This window comes from Chanodichthys erythropterus, chromosome 11 (assembly GCF_024489055.1).
Source record: "Chanodichthys erythropterus isolate Z2021 chromosome 11, ASM2448905v1, whole genome shotgun sequence".
NCBI classification, from domain to species: domain Eukaryota; kingdom Metazoa; phylum Chordata; class Actinopteri; order Cypriniformes; family Xenocyprididae; genus Chanodichthys; species Chanodichthys erythropterus.
Genome location: NC_090231.1, coordinates 43,325,486 through 43,344,287, shown reverse-complemented (window position 1 = coordinate 43,344,287; position 18,802 = coordinate 43,325,486). Strand labels below are relative to the sequence as shown.

The following is an 18,802-nucleotide window of genomic DNA, read 5'->3' as shown; positions in this document are numbered from 1 at the left end:
GCCACCGCACCCTTACCGAGGGACAGAGTAATTGAATCTCCTCCATTTGAAACAGTTGGTGTGGATTTTGCTGGACCGTTCATGGTGAAGACCAGTAATGGTACGAGTAAGGCGTACATAGCACTTTTCACCTGTGCTTTCACTAGGGCCGTACATTTGGAACTAGTCTTAAGTCAAAGTACAGAGAACTTCCTTTTGGCACTAAAGAGATTCATAGCAAGGAGGGGACTTTGCAAGGTTAGATACTCAGATAATGCGAAGACCTTCAAACGAGCAGATCAGGATCTAAAGGAGCTTTGGAAGTCAATCAAAGAGCCTGATCTCAGAATCTTCTTCGCTGAAAGGGGAATAACCTGGAAGTACATAGTCGAGCGAGCAGCCTGGTGGGGAGGTTTCTGGGAACGTCTTGTGAGGTCAACAAAGTCATGCCTGAAGAAAATCTTGGGTAAAGCTTCATTAAATTTTAAAGAGCTAACCACCATCTTAACTGAAGTAGAGGCTGTGCTAAATTCAAGACCCCTCACTTGCGTTCACAACGAATTGGATGAACCTCAGCCATTGACTCTTGCTCATTTTCTGGTCGGTAACCGATTTACATCTTTACCACCCAAGACCATTGCATCAAACCCTCAGTCAGCTGCTCAGAATCAAGAAACCTTGACAAAGAGATGGAAATACAGTCAGAGGCTGTTGAATGAATTTTGCATGTTGCAATTTATTTTTTGCAGTTTATTGATATTGAACGATGCTAAATATAAAGTTAAAAGGATCATTATTGCTTTAATGTTTATGATTGTTTTTATAGTTTACCTTCACAACGTTTTCTTTCAAACAAACTACATTTCCCATGAGCAGCAGTGCAAGAGATGATCGGCAGGGAATGCTGGAAACGGTCTGCTGCGCGCCCTCTATGTTTTAGCTTGCTAAGCAAATACAGTTTTTTTGTCTTTCATCAAACTTTGTTCAGTAAAGTTCCCGCAAAGACGAGATGCCTCCCGTCTCATTATTTCAATCCAAACTATTTCACGGCAAAAGGACATCGCGATCCGGAGAGAGAGAGAGAGAGAGAGAGAGAGAAAGAGCAACAGGGATGGACCCATCTCTCAATCCTCTGCCAGATCGCCACTCGAGTCTCAACGATCACATTGTGAGGGCTACTCTTTGAAATAAACAAAGCGAACACGAAGCACTTAAACTGTGAACATTCACAGTGCTCACACTCACCCTGTAATAACGCAAGGGCAGCACGCTCTTCTCCCCAAACAAACAAAACAATGCTGGTGTGTTTGTCCGATTCGGAGATGGAACGCAAACACGGAGACACACAACTTTTGCTTTATTCAGCCATGACTTTCTCTCAAATATATAATATATAATAAACGTGTGTTCACTTTTCACTTGTTAGACAGAGTTGAAAAAGGAACAAGGGGAAAGAAAGTTCTGCGCACTGCTTGTCAAATCTAACTCATAACAAAGTGCTGAAGGAAAGAGTTTGAGCAGAGCTGCTTCACACCCACCTCACAGTATGGCCTCTGAAGACAAAAGACCTGCAGATGCACCTGCGGTTCATCTAATTATAGCCTCGCCTATGACAAATTCCAATGATGTCACGCAGACTATAAATGATGTTTTATTAACAAAATTCGGGAGGAGCAATGTTCAAATAATCTGACTAATCATCACGTAATTTCAGCCAGCTGTTAGCAATCAGTAATCAACATATCTACTCAATCAGCATGAGTGAAAGCATATATATATAGACACAGTCGACTCACCCATATTCCTCAACAGTTTTACAGCATCCCTCCACCACCCCGTCTCCTCACACTTGCCTGGTTACTTTCCTAACCAGAATACCGGGGGGCACTTTGGGTTCGGACCAAAATACTGAGCTCGGTGCCCTCTCCTCGGACACTAAGCTAAGCGCAGCTTTGAGTGTAGCCTTTGAAAGGGAACAATTGTTTCTTATTTTCACTGGCATGTCTCTTAGGTGTCGAGGACTAGTGCATCTTAGAGCCTACATTCAGTATGAGTAAAATACTTAAGTGCTCTTAAAATCAGATACTTCAAGACTTTTACTCAAGTCGTATTGGAATTGGTGATTTGTAACTTGTAATGGAGTAATTTTCGCTGCAAGGTATCTGTACTTTTACTCAAGTATGGTTTTCAGGTACTCTTTACACCTCTGGTGGTCTCACATCATCATCATCAGCTCAATTTCTGATATTCTATGTTTCTTACAAGACCTTATGGACAAAGCCAGGTCTTTTTCCACTATTAAGATCTACCTGGCAGCTATTTCTGAGGATTCAGCGGTCGGGCAGCATCCTCTAATCTGCAGATTTATGAAGGGTGCCCGTCGTTCTTTGCCAGTCATCAGGAGAACTCTTTGTGAATGGGACCTCTCCATGGTGCTGGAGGCTCTGTCTCATTACCCTTTTGAGGCCCTGTCTGCTTTTCACCCTCCACATTTTTCCTCCACAGAGGATCAGAGGCTGAATACTCTGTGTCCTGTCTGTGCATTACAGACGTATATTACCAGGACCAGTGTTTTCTGGAAGAGTGACCAGCTCTTTATTTCAAAAGTGTCCCCTCGCAAGGGGAGTCCCATATCTAAGCAACGCCTCTCACATTGGCTTGAATGCTATTGTTTTGGCACACAAATCTAAGGGAGTGCAGCCCCCAGGTAACATCAAAGCTCATTCCACGAGGGGCTTAGCCACCTCTTGGGCTTTGTTTAGAGGAATGTCACTGTAGAACATCTGCTCTGCTGCCAGCTGGGCCTCTCCCCATACATTTGTGCATTACTACCAGCTAGATGTTACCAAAACCTCGGTAGCACATTCTGTTTTAGGGGTGGGGTCTTCATAGCCCTCCTTGTTACCTTCCTTTCTCCCTTCCTATTTACACGTTGTAGTAAAAGAACAAAGGATGTGTGGGCCGGCAGGCCATGCACATTCATGTCACCTTCCATTCATTTACATTCCTGCCTGGGTGTTTATATTTGTATTGCTGGGATTATTTACATGTGTGTGCTTCATACATGTTTCATGTCCTGCGTGTGCACAGCGGTCATGTGTGTGCGAACAGGGTTGTCAGGTGCATGATTCTGGGACGTGTCAGGCACAGCCCCCTTAGGGTGACCATCCTCCTCTGGCTTACAGAACCTCACTGTGAGTGTATTGGGCAATCGGGGAGCTGTCCAGGTCTCTCCCAGAGGTGGATCTCGAACACAAGATGATGAAAGAGAACAATAGGTTAATGTCGTAACTCTGGTTCTCTGAAACATAGAGTGTAGTGATCCAACAGCTTTGCCCCGCTTGCCACACGAGAAGTGAATATACTTACTGGAGAATAGCAGCGCATGCAGCTCATATATGCTCTCAGGTAAGGGGGTAGGGCCTTACCTGGCAATGGCTATGAACTTCTGTCTGTCTAGCCAGACTTGGTGCAATTGGTGCCCTTGGTGCCCTTCCCATAGGTGGATCTCTCCACTTGATGTTGTAGATAACCTGGGTTACGACAGTAACCTATTGTTTTCAACAAAATGCAGTGCGATCCCTGATTAAGATTTGAACAGCCCTCTTGCACTTTAATAAGCATAAAGCATGCGCAGACGCTCTGATTACTGATGGAAAAGGGATCTTCTCTTCTGGACATTTCACGGAAATCCAACTGGTAGTCCAGTCGTCGAGCATTGGACAGCAGTATCACTAATGACATGGGTTTAAATCCCAAACATATACGGGCTACTGAGATGTGTGTGTCCTGTAGTTCTAACACACTTTTATTTTTTTACACCATAATTTATTTGCTTACATTTATAGGCTATAATTTATCATATAAATGCATAATATTCCAGTTATTTGAATAGACTAGTAACAGTGAGATATTACAGTGACGGCAGACAAAAAGCTTAATTCACTGATGTATTTCAACAAGTCAGGCATGCACATTGAAACATTCATTCACGTACAATACAGAGCTCTAAACACAACTAGCAGAAAAATAAAGTGTCCATGAATTAAGAAATTGTTGATCATATTTATTAAACCATTTCTTTGTAAACAAATTAAGAAATTGTTGATCACTTTTTATTAAAGCGTTACTTTGTAAATTAATTATGGACCTGATGTTCACATTTTATTAAATTGTGTCTTTGTAGCCTTCTAAAAATGTGAGAACTTTGTTAGGCTATTAATTTGTTCTTACGATTTGAAAAACGAAGAAACTAAAAAAAATAGGCTAAAAGTAGCCACAATATAACTACAGTGGAATTAAAACGCATGCAGGGACGAAATATTCCAATAAAATGGGGTCCTCATGTTTCGAATGATTAATAGCATAAACATGCAGTTTATTTTTTCTCTACATGTCAGCACAGGGCTCCGTATAGTCCTGGGACATAGGACATGGGACATTAAACATATTAATTATTGCAGGTTTGAATAGAGAGATCAGTGTTTGTATTCCCTGTGTCTGGGATGTAAAATTACAACCCAGTCTCTTGCAAGAGGCAGCTTTATGTGTACGCACTGGGAATGAAGAATGGGAATAGGAATTATGCGCAACCCACACCGAATTTTCTTATGTCGTATTTTTATGCTAATTTAAAATTTGTGTGTTATTTGTTGTTATTGGAGACATGAGAGATTGATGGTACATAATTAATGATTTTAAACATTTTAGCAATTTAAAATTTTTGAAGGACTTTTTACATGGCACTCCTGCTCTTGCCAGATGGCACCCTGGTTGGGAAACGCTGTTGTGAAACGTGTATTCCGGTGAATTTATTTATGGGGGAAAGAGAAAATAATCAGGAGGACAAATAATGCAGTGACTGAAAAGAGCTCTTGCCATAGATATTCTTGTAGGCTTCCATGTCACATTAAAATACCAAGTTTTATGGTATTCTCCTGACGTCTAATATTAGAACATGAAGGAAATTTTACTGCCCATTTAGTCACACTGATGGATAAGGATTATTTGTAGCATAGCCTTATGGTTTGAAATTATTTGTTTCAGCCTTGTTGAGTGAAACTAAACCAAACCTGAAGTGCCTCACGTGATCTAAAACATAGGCCTAGTATAGGGAAAAGGTGGATTACCAGTTTCTGGCGAAAGTGAACTTCTTGATAGTTGCATTATTGTTCAACATATATATTTCAGCCCATAGTGTAAATGCATCCAAAGCAAGCACATTCCGTTTCACTCTAGGCATGTAGTTACATTCATATTCTCATTGTACTGTTCTAACAAAATCTGATCTGACAGCACATGTATGCCTGCCTTTGCATATGTCTTCCAGTAGGTGTCAGACATGATTTGGATATCCTTAAAATCCTTAAAAAGAGCTAGACTTTTGCCCTGGTTGCTTACTTGCTGTGATCCAGGATCTTTTTTGTTGTTGTTGTTGTTGTTGTTGTTTTTTTGCAGCTTTCTGATCAAAAGTCAGAGTAAAGACTTTTACACTGTTACAAAATATTTCTATTTCAAATAAATGTTGTTCTTTTGATCTTTTTTATTCATCAAAGAATCCTGAGGGAAAGTATCATGGTTTCCTCCAAAATATGAAGCAGATCAACTGGTTTCAACATTGATAATAATCAGAAATGTTTCTTGAACAGCAAATCAGCATATTAGAATAATTTCTGAAGGATCATGTGACACTGAAGACTGGAGTAATGATGCTGAAAATTCAGCTTTGCGTCACAGTAATAAATTACTTTTTATAATATATTTTGAAATTAAAAGTTAGTTATTTTAAAAAGATATTTTTAGTGCATTATTGATCAAATAAATGCAGCCTTGGCAAGCATAGGAGACTTCCTTAAAAACAATAAAAAACCCAAACTTTTAAAAGGTAGTATAAAATCATACATGAATTCGGTAAAATCACACCTGAATTCGGTAGATGTAAAAAAGTATTTTTAGCAAAATAGAGACGTATTAGAGTCTCCTCAGGCTGTATATGAGTCTAAACATTTGACTGAAGATGCTGCAGGCGGAGCTCTGACACACATTCCCTGTGACAGTGATCCAGAGGACGTGCCAATGTCTCATACCAGCCATGTCTTAATGACATCAGTGATGTCATCGCAGTGGTGACAGGTAATCAGATCTTAGTCTGATAAGAAATTTCACGTCATGTGTGAAAAAACCTTGGTTTCAGCACATGCCGTACAAAGTCACTAAACCCGATTAGCTATTCTGTATGCTAAAGCTAAACATCTGCACTATGGTTGAGACGGCCTTTGGGTAAAGTAGGTACTCGTGATCCCTGGTGCACCCTATTACCCCGGCAGGGGCAGAGAAGAGATCTGCGTAGCTCTTGGCGAGCATCGTTGCAAAGAAAGATGTAGAAAAGAGGGTCTAGGAGGGTGTTGAGGCTTGTGAGGCCATAGCAGATTCGATAGTAAAGGTAGAGGGAAACTTCCACTGAACACTGGTCTTTTTCAGTTTCCGTGAGAAGCAGGGTGACAAATCTGTAGCCGACCACCAGATGATAAGGACCAAAAATGACAATGAAGATAATAGTGATGACAACCAGCGCAGCGACAATCCTGCGGCGTTCGTGATCCAAGACAGATGGGGAGTTTCGTAGAGTTAATCCGATTCGGGCCGAGGTGTACCTGAATATGAATAAGAGGAAAGAAAAGCCAAAAGGTTATGAATGATATAGTTATGATTGTGTTTACAGTAACATTCCTTTAAAGAGACAGACGTTGTATCTGTGTTTGTCATCTTTGCAATGGCATTTTTCCGGTATGCAAATTAATTCCTAGGCCTGTGTGTTGAGACAACATGTTAATAAATACGGGTTGCTAAAAAGTTTGCAGGGGCAGTGACAAATAAGAGCATCCACGATAATAAATCTTTATCAAGTTCTTAGAAATGTACTCATGTTGTACTCATGTTGTACTTCACTGTAAAAAATTATCGTGATTTTAATTGCAAAAGACTGTAAAAATGCTACAGTGAAAAACAGTTTATTGGTTTACAGAAAGTTTCCATACTATATACGGTGAATAACTAATAGATCTAACGGTACTTTTAATGTGATTTTACTGTAAAATATGATTAAATTTACATTTTTTGGAAGTGAAAAATAACAAGTCATTTTACAGTGAAAAACCATAAATTAACATTCCCCCAATTCCCTGCATGACATTTCACATTTGATGTATTTTCGTTGAAATAACTGTTTCTTCTCAGTTTTTCTTATTTTTTTTCTAATCAGTTATGTACATTAGGGTTTTATGTTACATCTAATGTTTTTAAATGAATGTTTATTGCATTTTTAAAATTTTATGTGTGTTACCATGATGGTGTTTAGTGTTTGTGTGAATGACACTGTGTGCACCTTCTATATATTAGTATTGTCTTTATCAGCTTTTGGAAAAGCTGCTTGTGATGAACTTTGACTCATCATGTGACTCATCACCACTGTGTTTGGTGGTTGTCAGTGTATTACAAATGTACAAAACATATATTAGTACTTCAATAGGTTGGTAAATTAACATTATATCAGTTAGTGAAATATGATTATTTACCGTAAATTTAACAGATTTTTTAAAAAATAAATTATGAACCATAATTATTATAAACCTTTAATTTATATGGTTTTGAACTGTAAAATAAACAGTAAACTAAGTGCTGTCCCGTAAAACCTAAAACATTGCTATTTTTTTTATGGTAAAGTTCTGGCAACCACAGCTGCCATTTTCTACCTTAATAATAAACATGTTGCTTTCATTTAGTTTTGAAAAACATTCATACCATTTTCGTCAAAAATTTGAAATTTAAATTTGAAATTTCATAAGTTTGAAATGCTTTTATTGGCAAAAACATTCAATATATGAAAAAGCCATAAATTCTGCAATTTGCTCTGGCAGCTTCTGGGCCAAGATGTTCTGATGGTGATCCATTCTTGCATTATTAGTGCTTGGAGTTGATGCAAATCACAATTTGTCACAATTTTCCAGATGTCCCAAACAGTCGGAAGGGGGCGTTATCAGAGAAAATGACTTTGCACCATTCTTCTGATGTCCAATCCTTGTACTTCCTGCAGAATTTTAGTATGTCCTTGATGTATTTCTTGGAGAGAATTGGTTTCTTTGCTGCCCTTCTTGACACCAGGCTGCTGTCCAAAAGGCTTGGCCTCATTGTGCAAGCTTGAAGCTTGCCCTTAATGAAGCTTTTTGCAATTATTTAAAATGACTCTGATCACTCTGCACAATAATCTAGAAATCAACACCACAACAACTGAAGTAGCAATGTACTGCATAATTGCATTTTTAGTGTTTAGTTTTAGTGTTTATAATTTTTTAATAAATTGTTAGATCGGGACCAAATAAGAACATTATTTCATTGGCCCAGTTGGACTGAAACACCAAAACATAAATGTCCTTAAGAGCCTTTCACTTACCCTAGTATAGAGCAGGGCATCAGGAATCCTAAAGCAACTGTGGCAATTTTGAAGTAAGCATATCTAGTGCTTACAGGGTACTGCTCCAAACACAGCTCTCTCTGGGGCTCGAACACAGATGGATAGAGGCCAGTCAGGCAGAAAAGAAATATCAAAGTCCACACTACTACACCAGAAAAGGCTGCCACACGCACTTTCCGTACACCACGGCTGCTTAGAGGGTACACAATTGCTAGACAGCGGTCCAGGGCGATGAGGCAAAGAAAAATGACACTGGCATAGAGGTTAACATAGAAAACGTAGCCCACAAGCTGGCATGTCACAGATCCATAAGGCCAGCGGTGGTCTCCCTGCAGGTAAAGGATCCACAGTGGTAAGGTGAGTAGTTGGAGAAGATCTGAAAGGAGTAAGTTAAAGATATAGAACAGCTGGCAGCCACCTCCACCAGACCGGCCTAGCTGGTACAGTCCCCAGAGGGAGAGCAGGTTGGCTGGGAGACCAATAGCGAAGGAAAGGCTGTAGATGTAGGTCAGACCAATTCTGTCATTTGCCAGAGGGATTTGGCAGCTTCCATTGGTCAGGTCTGTGAAAAATTAGGAAAATAATTGCACAAATCTGAAGGGTAGCTCAAACAGGTTAGCAAGGAATGCACAATATAGATGTTGTATATTATAATCTGAAGATATTAGACATTTTTACATTCATATGAATCAGTACTCTTTGATACTGGATTTTTTAATTGTGCATGGTAATTTTTACATTAAAGTTAACTTTGTCATCATCTAACACACAAACTTTAAAAACACAAATAATTTAACAACTCTGTAAATCATTTTTTTTTTTAAATAGATAAATATTTTTATTGAGCAAGGACATGTTTAATTGATCAAAAGTGAGAGTAAAGAGTTTGATATAAAAGATTTATATTCCAAATAAATGCTATTCTTATGAACTTTCTATTCATCAAAGAATCCTGACAGAAAATGCATCACAGCTTCCACAAAAATATGAAGCAGTGGCAGCGCAACTGTTTTCAACATTGAAAATATTAAGAAATGTTTCTTAAGCAGCAAATTAGCATATTAATATGATTTCTGAAAGATCAAATTCAGATTTGCATCACAGGAATAAATTACATTTTATAAAATATTACATTTTATAAAATTACATTTTATAAAATCATTTTAATTGTTTTTTACTTTATTTTATCAAATAAATGTATTTTATACTGTTTTTTTTTTTTTGTTTTTTTTTACTGTATTTTATCAAATAAATACAGCAAATAAATTCAGTAAAAGAGACTTAAAAAAAAAACATCTTATAAAAAAATCTTATACCAACCCCAAACATTTGAACGGTAGTGTATTTTTCATAGTGTACATTTTTTAATTGTTTTTATGCTTAAATTCACTTAAAATTAGTTTAGAATTAAATGAGAATTTTAATGATGTGAATCTGTATTTATTTTTAGATATGTTATGCATAGGAATGGTAACTTACTCAGAAGCATGGTTTCTATGGTTGTGACTTGTCCATGACATTTGAATCTTCAAACTTTTCATTAAACATGTTGAACCAAACCTCTCCACTCTTCCTAGTTTTTTCCAATCACATCTGACAATGATTAAGCAACCTTAGCAGAGCACAGAAATGTCACATGACCACTATAAAATTAATGTTTGTCATAAGACAACACATTTCAAATGCAAAAATCAACATAAAACAAACTAATGTTCCAGAACCTATGCATCTATTTATTAAAATAGGAGAAATATTCTCACCTCGATTTGGTCTGGAGAGCGTCTTCTGCATATCCAACTTCACTACATGTGCATGAACCTGTATATGTGTATATGAATTATAGTGGAAAGTTTTGCCGTGTCCAACCCAGGGCTTGTCTAGCTTTTTGATCATTTCCCCCAACAGGAAGCCACTTCGACTGCTTTTGAGCGGCAACATCCTGAAGCCTTTCTCCTTCAGAACAAAAACACCATCCTGCCTGCTGGCCATTATGTGAGGCAGAGATATGAGAGAGTCTAGGCTGTTCTTTCAGACGGAAGGGCCACTGAGAGACAAGTTGTAACACCCTTTATAGTAATTTCCATGTCCCCTGTGACACCCCTCCACCCTACACCCTGCTGCTCTAGCTTACTGGCCTGCTCAGGACACTGTTTGATTGGTGTATCTAAACAATGTAAAAGCAAAGTTCCCTAGCAATAGTTGTTTTAACAGCAAATGTACATTTGCGAACAAAATGTCATGGGGAGACAGTCTGATTATTTCAGAAACTGCTGATTTACTGGGATTTTCATGCACAGCCATCTCTAGGGTTTACAAAGAATGGTCAGAAAAAAAGGAAATATCCAGTGAGCTGCAGTTCTGTGGGCAAAAATGCCTGGTTGATGCCAGAGGTCAGAGGAGAATGGTCAGACTGATTTGAGCTTATAGAAAGGGAACAATAACTCAAATAACCACTCGTTACAACTGAGGCATGGGTTGAAGCAGATGGGCTATAGCAGCAGAAGACCACATCGGGTGCCACTCCTGTCAACTATGAACAGGAAACTCAGGCTACAATTCAGATTGGCTCACCAAAATTGGAAGATTGGAAAAATCTCCCTTGTTCTGATATGGCAGGGTCAGAATTTGGTCTAAACAACATAAAAGCATGGTTCCATCCTGCCTTGTATCTACGGTTCAATCTGCTGCTGGTGCTGATGGAATGGTGTGGGGATGTTTTCTTTGCACATTTTGGGCCCTCTTAGTATCAATTGAGCATCATTTAAACACCACAGCCTACCTGAGTATTGTTGCTGACCATGTCCATCCCTTTATGACCACAGTGTACCCATCTTCTGATACATCCAGCAGGATAACATGCCATGTCACAAAACTCAAATAATCTCAAACTGGTTTCTTGAACATGACAATGAGTTCACTATACTCAAATGGCCTCCACAGTCGACACATCTCAATTCGTTATAGCACCTTTGGGATGTGGTGGAATGGGAGATGCGCATCATGGATGTGCAGCCAACAAATCTGCAGCAACTGTGTGATGGTGTAAAAACACATCTCTTTGCTCTTGCATTCACATAACACATTATCAATGCATTAACATTTTTTCAAATCCGTTAAAGGATTGTTACGCTGCAATAATTAGGTCGGCCGGAACCGAGAACATTTCCTATAACACTAGATATACCTGTACATCAGAATAAGAATGGCATCTACACTAATATCTGTCTCTCTGCTTATCCTGAGGTTTGCCGGGTGCTGGATCCAGGCCGTATCCAGATCAGATGGAGAACCTGTGTCTGGACCTGACTACAACGCAGCCCAGGAGACAATGGGCCTACAGATCCAGTTCTGGCTGCATCTATAATTCAGATTTTTAATCTCCGTATCCGCTTACATATATTTATATATAATATATTTTTAATCTCTATAATAAAAATGTATAATTCAGATTTTGATCTCCATATCCATTTACATATATTATATATATCTTCCAAGGGGTTTTTTCCCTCCTAGGACTTTTTTCCCAGTGCTAGCACGCTGGGTTTTTCTCCTAGGGTTTTTTTGCCACCCCTGGGAGTCAGCCGACATTGGCTTAATGTAGCACCATCTTGTATATGTTACATATTAACACGCTTGTTTGTACAGCTTATTTTTAACCACTTCCCTTTTTTTCTGTGCTTCTAATATGTAAAGCTGCTTTGAAACAATTACCAATTGTAAAAGCGCTATATAAATAAATTTGACTTGACTTGACGCTATCATGTCAATATGAACGAACACACAAAAAAACCCAAATCTCTAAGGACACATTGTTGAATCTATGCCATGAAGAATTAAGGCAGTTCTGAAGGCAAAAGGGTCCAGCCTGGTACTAGCAAGGTGTACCTAACAAAATGGCCATTGAGAATAAATGAAATTTGGATTATGATGTTTAAATGATGCCAATAGCTGCTCGCATTCAATTCAAGGCTCTGATGTTTGCCTACAGAACAACCACTGGCTCTGCACCGCTATACCTTAACTCATTACTTCAGACTTATGCGGCCTCCAGAAACTTGCGTTCTGCAAGTGAATGGCGCCATGTGGTGCCATCACAAAGGGGCACAAAATCACTCTCACATACCTTCTCCGGGTCTGTTCCTGGCTGGTGGAATGACCTACCACGCTCTATCCGAGCAGCTGAGTCTTTAGCCATTTTCAAAAAAATGGCTAAAGACATATCTTTTTCATCAACACTTGACCCAGTAATAGTAGCACTTACTTTTTATTCATCTATCTTCTTCTTTTTTTAAATTTTTTTTTTTTAATGTTTCCATCAATTTGTGTATTCAAAAAAAAAAATCCTTGCTACGAGCACTTTACTGATGAAACTGTGACTTCACACAGCACTTACATACTGTTGTACTGATGTTGATTTGATTGCTTCTAATATTCTCATTTGTAAGTCGCTTTGGAGAAAAGCGTCTGCTAAATGACTAAATGTAAATGTAAATGTTAAATAAAATTAATTTAAATTTGAGCTATTTTTAAACATGGCTGTTTGTGTAATGTGCTAGGAATGCTACTGTTTTTTTTTATTCTGCAGATGTAAACATGTGATAAATGGATGAGAGCAGGAAAGAATTCATGAACAGAGATTATAAATACTAGGAAGTGGATTAGAACTGAAACAAGCAAAAAAGTTGCCTATTGAACATTTAATGATGATTAAAAAAAAATTCACATTAGGAGAGGGAACAACATCAAGGCTGAACTGGGAATACATATTTTTGGCTTCTTTATAGATTATGTGTTGAGTGATGTCAAAAGTACCAACTGCGATACCAAGTCGGTACTGAAATTTTAAAAATGTGATGCTTCGAGCGCTGTTGAGTGGATTCGTAAACACCTCTGATTGGCCTTTGTGTTTACTCACTCATCAGATATGTCTGTGATTGGCTATAATGATCAATGGACGGGGGCGTTTGAAAGCACACGAAAGTGTTTGAATTTGAAAGCTGAAGCAAATGATCTAAAAAGAAAGAAGAATAATAAATTATAACAATTTATAATTAATTATAAATATTTGGATTAGTTTCAGACTGTAGCAGAATTAATTTGATGATTATTTAATCAGCTTGTCCAAGCGATGTCAGGAGTTTGGTTTGATTCCTTTTTTGCCTTTCTCTTCTAATTGCTTTCACTCTCCCTCAGCTGTTCGCTATCTTAATCAGCGGTTGCGCTCTGCACAGTCTCTCACCTGTTCCTCCTTTGCCCTGATTACCTTGCTATTTAATTCTCATGCCCTTCTCTCGTCTTTGTCGGGTTATTGTTTGTTCACTCATGTCTGCAGTTTACGCCTTGTCGTTGTGTGCTCATCTAGTCCTGTATCACAGTGTGTGCGTGGCGAACGAGGATTTCACCCTGTTTGTTTCTGCCTACAAGTCTGCGCTCCTGTACTGCCGTGACTGCCAAGTGGACTGTGTGATCGGCGTTTCCAGCGGGCACCCTCTGTCTGCAGGCTTCCTGTACCAGGCATTCCGCCTGTTTGATCTCTGGTTCCTTTGAGTTCTCCTTCTCCTGATCTGCGTCCGCCTTGCACGGCCGGTGACCGGCAGACAGCCTATTTTGTCCTTTTACTGACTGTTTAATAAATTACAAGAACCAGCATTCGCTTCTGGGTCCTTTCTGCATTGTGACAGAATAACCCGACCAATATGGACCCAGCGAATGAGACGGCCATCCGCTCAGCGGTCGAGCTCCAGGGAGCTATGCTAGGAAGACATGCCGAGGAGTTATCAGCCGCCAGACACGCCGTGGATACACTTACGGCCCAGGTGACAGATTTGACCAGCCAGCTACATCACTTACGTCACGACCAGTCCTCATCTCCGGGGACGCGACAAACGGCCGAGCCTCGTATTAACAATCCTCCCTGTTATTCCGGTGAGCCTACCGAGTGCCGGGCTTTTCTCACCCAGTGTGAGGTGGTGTTTTCCCTTCAGCCCGTCACGTATGCTGCAGACCGCGCCAAGGTTGCGTATGTCGTGTCCCTTCTCACGAGCCGGGCCCGGGATTGGGGTGCGGCTGTCTGGGAGGCTAAGGCTGTTTGCTGTAATCGGTACATTTCATTTAAGGAAGAGATGTTGAAGGTATTTGATCTCTCTGTTTTTGGGCGTGAGGCTTCTCGCCAGCTGGCGGCTCTTCGTCAAGGAAGGCGTTCTGCAGCTGATTATGCGATTGACTTTAAGACTTTATCCGCCACCTGTGAATGGAATGAGGCTGCTCTCACGGCTCGCTTTTTGGAGGGATTAAATGATGAGCTGAAGGATGAAATTTTTGCCCGTGAGTTTCCCTCACACCTGGATGAGTTGGTGGAATTAGCCATTCGTTTAGACAAACGTTTTGATCTGCGCAGACGCGCTCGTGCTGACGTCACGGGATTCCGGGAATCCCCTTTCACATCATCGGCACCAGCTGAGGCTCACCCAGAGCCTGAGCCCATGCAGCTGGGTAGAATACACCTTTCGTCCGCTGAACGTCAACGCCGCATCCGGGAGAGGTTGTGTCTTTACTGTGGTGGCACTGGACATTTTGCTGCCGCATGTCCAGCAAAAGAGAGAGCTCGCCAGTAGATCGGGGAGTATTGGCGAGCGCAACTCCTCTATCCCCATCCTTCAAATCTCGCACCATGATTTCGGCCATTCTTCGCTGGGGCACCTCTTCAGTTGTCTGTTCTGCCCTGATTGACTCTGGGGCGGAGGGAAATTTTCTTGATGAGACCTGGGCTGTTGAACACGGGCTTCCCCTTCTTGAATTAAAAGAGACTCCCACAGCTTTTGCCTTGGATGGTCGTGTGCTTTCTAACATTCGGTGGACTACTGCCCCGGTGAGTCTCACCACATCGGGCAACCACCAAGAGACAATTTCTTTTCTAGTATTTCATTCACCTATGGCCCCTATTGTCCTAGGACATCCTTGGTTAATACAGCACAATCCCCAGATCAACTGGTCTAATAGTTCTATTATATCATGGAGCTTGTCTTGTCACACTGATTGTCTTGTCTCTGCTGTTCCTTCTGTTTCATCTTTGTCTGTTTTTCAGGAGGGGTCTATTGATTTATCTGGAGTTCCGGAGGAGTACCACGATCTGCGAGCGGTGTTTAGTCGTTCCCGGGCTGCTTCTCTCCCCCACATCGTCCGTATGATTGTAGTATCGATCTTCTTCCGGGCACCTCTCCTCCCCGTGGGCGTTTGTATTCCCTGTCCGCTCCCGAACGCAAGGCGCTTGAGAGATATCTAGACGAATCTCTCACGGCAGGTACTATTGTCCCTTCCTCCTCTCCCGCTGGTGCGGGATTTTTCTTCGTAAAAAGAAGGACGGCTCCTTGCGCCCCTGCATTGATTATCGTGGGCTGAATGACATCACCATTAAGAACCGGTATCCTTTACCTCTGATGTCATCGGCCTTCGAGATCCTGCAGGGGGCAAGGATTTTTACGAAGTTGGATCTCCGTAACGCATACCACTTGGTGCGCATTAAAGAGGGGGACGAGTGGAAGACGGCGTTTAATACCCCATTAGGACATTTTGAATACCGGGTTCTACCGTTCGGGCTGGTCAACGCCCCAGCCGTTTTTCAAGCGCTCGTAAACGATGTGTTGAGAGATATGCTCAACATATTTGTCTTTGTGTATCTGGACGACATCCTCATTTTCTCTCCATCTCTCCAGGTACACACCCAACACGTACGTCGCGTATTACAGCGATTATTAGAGAATCGTCTCTATGTCAAAGCGGAGAAATGCGCGTTCCATGTCCAGTCGGTTACCTTCCTTGGTTCAGTCGTATCTGCAGAGGGCATTAGCATGGACCTCTCCAAGGTTCAGGCTGTCACGGATTGGCCCGTTCCCGAGTCGCGCTTGGCACTTCAGCGGTTTTTAGGGTTCGCGAACTTTTATCGCCGCTTCATACGTAATTTCAGTCAGGTTGCCGCCCCCTTGACTGCTCTTACGTCTGCTAAGTCCCGTTTTGTCTGGTCTAAGGAGGCTCAATGCGCGTTTGAACGTCTTAAAGGATTGTTTACATCCGCTCCCATTCTGATTTCGCCTGATCCAGAGAGACAATTTATTATTGAGGTTGACGCGTCGGATGTCGGGGTGGGAGCTGTGCTTTCGCAGCGCTCCGCTCTTGATCAAAGGGTTCACCCGTGCGCGTTTTTTTCACGCCGGCTCTCACCTGCGGAACGCAATTATGACGTGGGTAATCGGGAACTCCTAGCCATTCGGCTGGCCCTGGAGGAATGGCGCCATTGGCTGGAGGGTGTCTCCACTCCATTTATTGTCTGGACGGATCATCGTAATCTAGAGTACATCCGCTCTGCTAAGAGACTTAACTCTAGGCAGGCTCGCTGGGCTCTTTTTTTTGGGCGTTTCGATTTCTCGATCTCTTTTAGACCTGGGTCCAAAAACGTTAAGCCTGACGCTCTTTCTCGCCAGTTCTCTTCCTCTGAGGGCGATTCCTCCACAGAGACCATCCTACCAGAAGGATGCGTGGTGGGGTCCGTCACATGGGGTGTGGAACGGTTGGTGAGAAGGGCGCTGGCTCACACTGTCGTTCCCCAGGGGTGTCCTGAGGGTAGGCTTTTCGTCGTCAGGTCAGTTCGTCCAGCTGTTCTTCGTTGGGGTCACGCCTACAAATTTGCTGCGCATCCGGGGGTGGGACGCACTCTGGCAGTCGTTCGCCAGCGATTTTGGTGGCCTGCCATGGAACGTGAGATACGTCGCTTTGTTGCGTCATGTTCTGTCTGTGCTCAGCAAAAGTCCGGTGTTCGCCTCCCGATGGTCTGCTTCGGCCCCTCTCTATTCCGTCCCGTCCTTGGTCCCATATTGCCCTGGACTTTGTCTCGGGGCTTCCCCCCTCCAGTGGCAATACGGTGATTCTTACGGTCGTTGACCGCTTTTCTAAGGCAGTTCATTTCGTTCCTCTCCCTAAGCTTCCGTCCGCTAAAGAGACTGCACGTGCGGTCGTTGACCATGTCTTTAGGATTCACGGGCTTCCTACTAATGTGGTTTCGGACAGGGGACCCCAGTTTGTCTCTAATTTTTGGAGGGAATTCTGCCGACAGATTGGGGCTACTGCCAGTCTGTCGTCAGGGTTCCACCCTCAGACCAATGGCCAGGCCGAGCGCGCTAATCAGGATCTTAGTCGGATGCTTCGTTGTTTAGCAGCCCATAACCCCTCCTCCTGGTGCGAGCAATTGACGTGGGCGGAATACGCTCATAATTCGTTGCCGTCATCGTCCACTGGCCTGTCTCCTTTTCGTGCTGCTTGGGCTACCAGCCGCCTCTGTTTCCTTCTCAGGAGACCGAGGCCGCTGTTCCCTCGGTCCAGGCTTTCATTCAGCGCTGTCGTCGCACTTGGAGAAGAGTGAGATCGGTTCTTTGCCGAACAGGGGAACGCACCCGTCGTGCCGCTAACCGTCGTCGGTCTAAAGCACCTAGGTATGTGTGTGGTCAGAGGGTTTGGCTCTCCACACGCAACTTACCCCTTCAGACGCCCGCTCGGAAATTGGCTCCCCGTTTCATTGGTCCCTATGCCGTCACTAAAGTTATCAGTCCAGTGGTTGTACGGCTCAGGTTGCCCCATTCCCTTAAGCGCGTCCACCCCGTTTTCCATGTCTCATGCATTAAGCCTGCGGTTCGCTCTCGTTCTCCCCCCTCTCCCCCCCCTGCTGTTCTCGCTAACTCCCCCGTCTTTAGGGTTAAGAGGCTGCTTGACGTCCGACCCCGGGGTCGGGGCCATCAGTACCTTGTCGATTGGGAGGGATACGGTCCGGAGGAGAGAAGCTGGGTACCGGGAAGGGATGTGCTGGACCGCTCGCTCATCGAGGACTTCCTCCGCTCCCGTCAGTCTTCCTCGGGCGCCAGGGGGCGCCCGTCAGGGAGGGGTACTGTCAGGAGTTTGGTTTGATTCCTTTTTTGCCTTTCTCTTCTAATTGCTTTCACTCTCCCTCAGCTGTTCGCTATCTTAATCAGCGGTTGCGCTCTGCACAGTCTCTCACCTGTTCCTCCTTTGCCCTGATTACCTTGCTATTTAATTCTCATGCCCTTCTCTCGTCTTTGTCGGGTTATTGTTTGTTCACTCATGTCTGCAGTTTACGCCTTGTCGTTGTGTGCTCATCTAGTCCTGTATCACAGTGTGTGCGTGGCGAACGAGGATTTCACCCTGTTTGTTTCTGCCTACAAGTCTGCGCTCCTGTACTGCCGTGACTGCCAAGTGGACTGTGTGATCGGCGTTTCCAGCGGGCACCCTCTGTCTGCAGGCTTCCTGTACCAGGCATTCCGCCTGTTTGATCTCTGGTTCCTTTGAGTT

The 18,802-nt window shown here is 42.4% G+C and overlaps 1 protein-coding gene across 3 annotated transcripts; it reads right to left on the bottom strand.

The window, feature by feature from the left end:
* Positions 1-3,813: 3,813 nt before the first annotated feature.
* On the bottom strand, positions 3,814-10,338 carry si:dkey-165a24.9 (probable G-protein coupled receptor 132). Of its 3 annotated transcripts, none has more exons than XM_067399866.1 (4): positions 10,210-10,338; positions 9,929-10,042; positions 8,429-9,011; positions 3,814-6,632 (listed from the first exon to the last, which is right to left on the bottom strand). In XM_067399866.1, the coding sequence occupies exons 2-4, from the start codon at positions 9,936-9,938 to the stop codon at positions 6,224-6,226; spliced, it is 1,002 nt and encodes a 333-aa protein (XP_067255967.1). In that variant the 5' UTR covers positions 9,939-10,042; positions 10,210-10,338; the 3' UTR covers positions 3,814-6,223. The 3 variants fall into 3 exon arrangements, with proteins under 3 accessions (XP_067255967.1, XP_067255965.1, XP_067255964.1); XM_067399864.1 differs by having other exon boundaries at positions 9,929-10,061; positions 10,210-10,272; XM_067399863.1 differs by lacking the exon at positions 9,929-10,042 and having other exon boundaries at positions 10,210-10,300.
* Between the last annotated feature and the right edge of the window lie 8,464 nt (positions 10,339-18,802).

Excerpts from the sequence above, each read along its gene's own strand:
- si:dkey-165a24.9 (XM_067399863.1), bottom strand. The coding sequence starts at position 10,240 with ATGCAGAAGACGCTCTCCAGACCAAATCGAG. Across the intron at positions 9,012-10,209 it reads GCTCTCCAGACCAAATCGAG|ACCTGACCAATGGAAGCTGC; the intron begins GTGAGAATATTT and ends AATTTTTCACAG. Across the intron at positions 6,633-8,428 it reads ATGCCCTGCTCTATACTAGG|GTACACCTCGGCCCGAATCG; the intron begins GTAAGTGAAAGG and ends ATTCATATTCAG.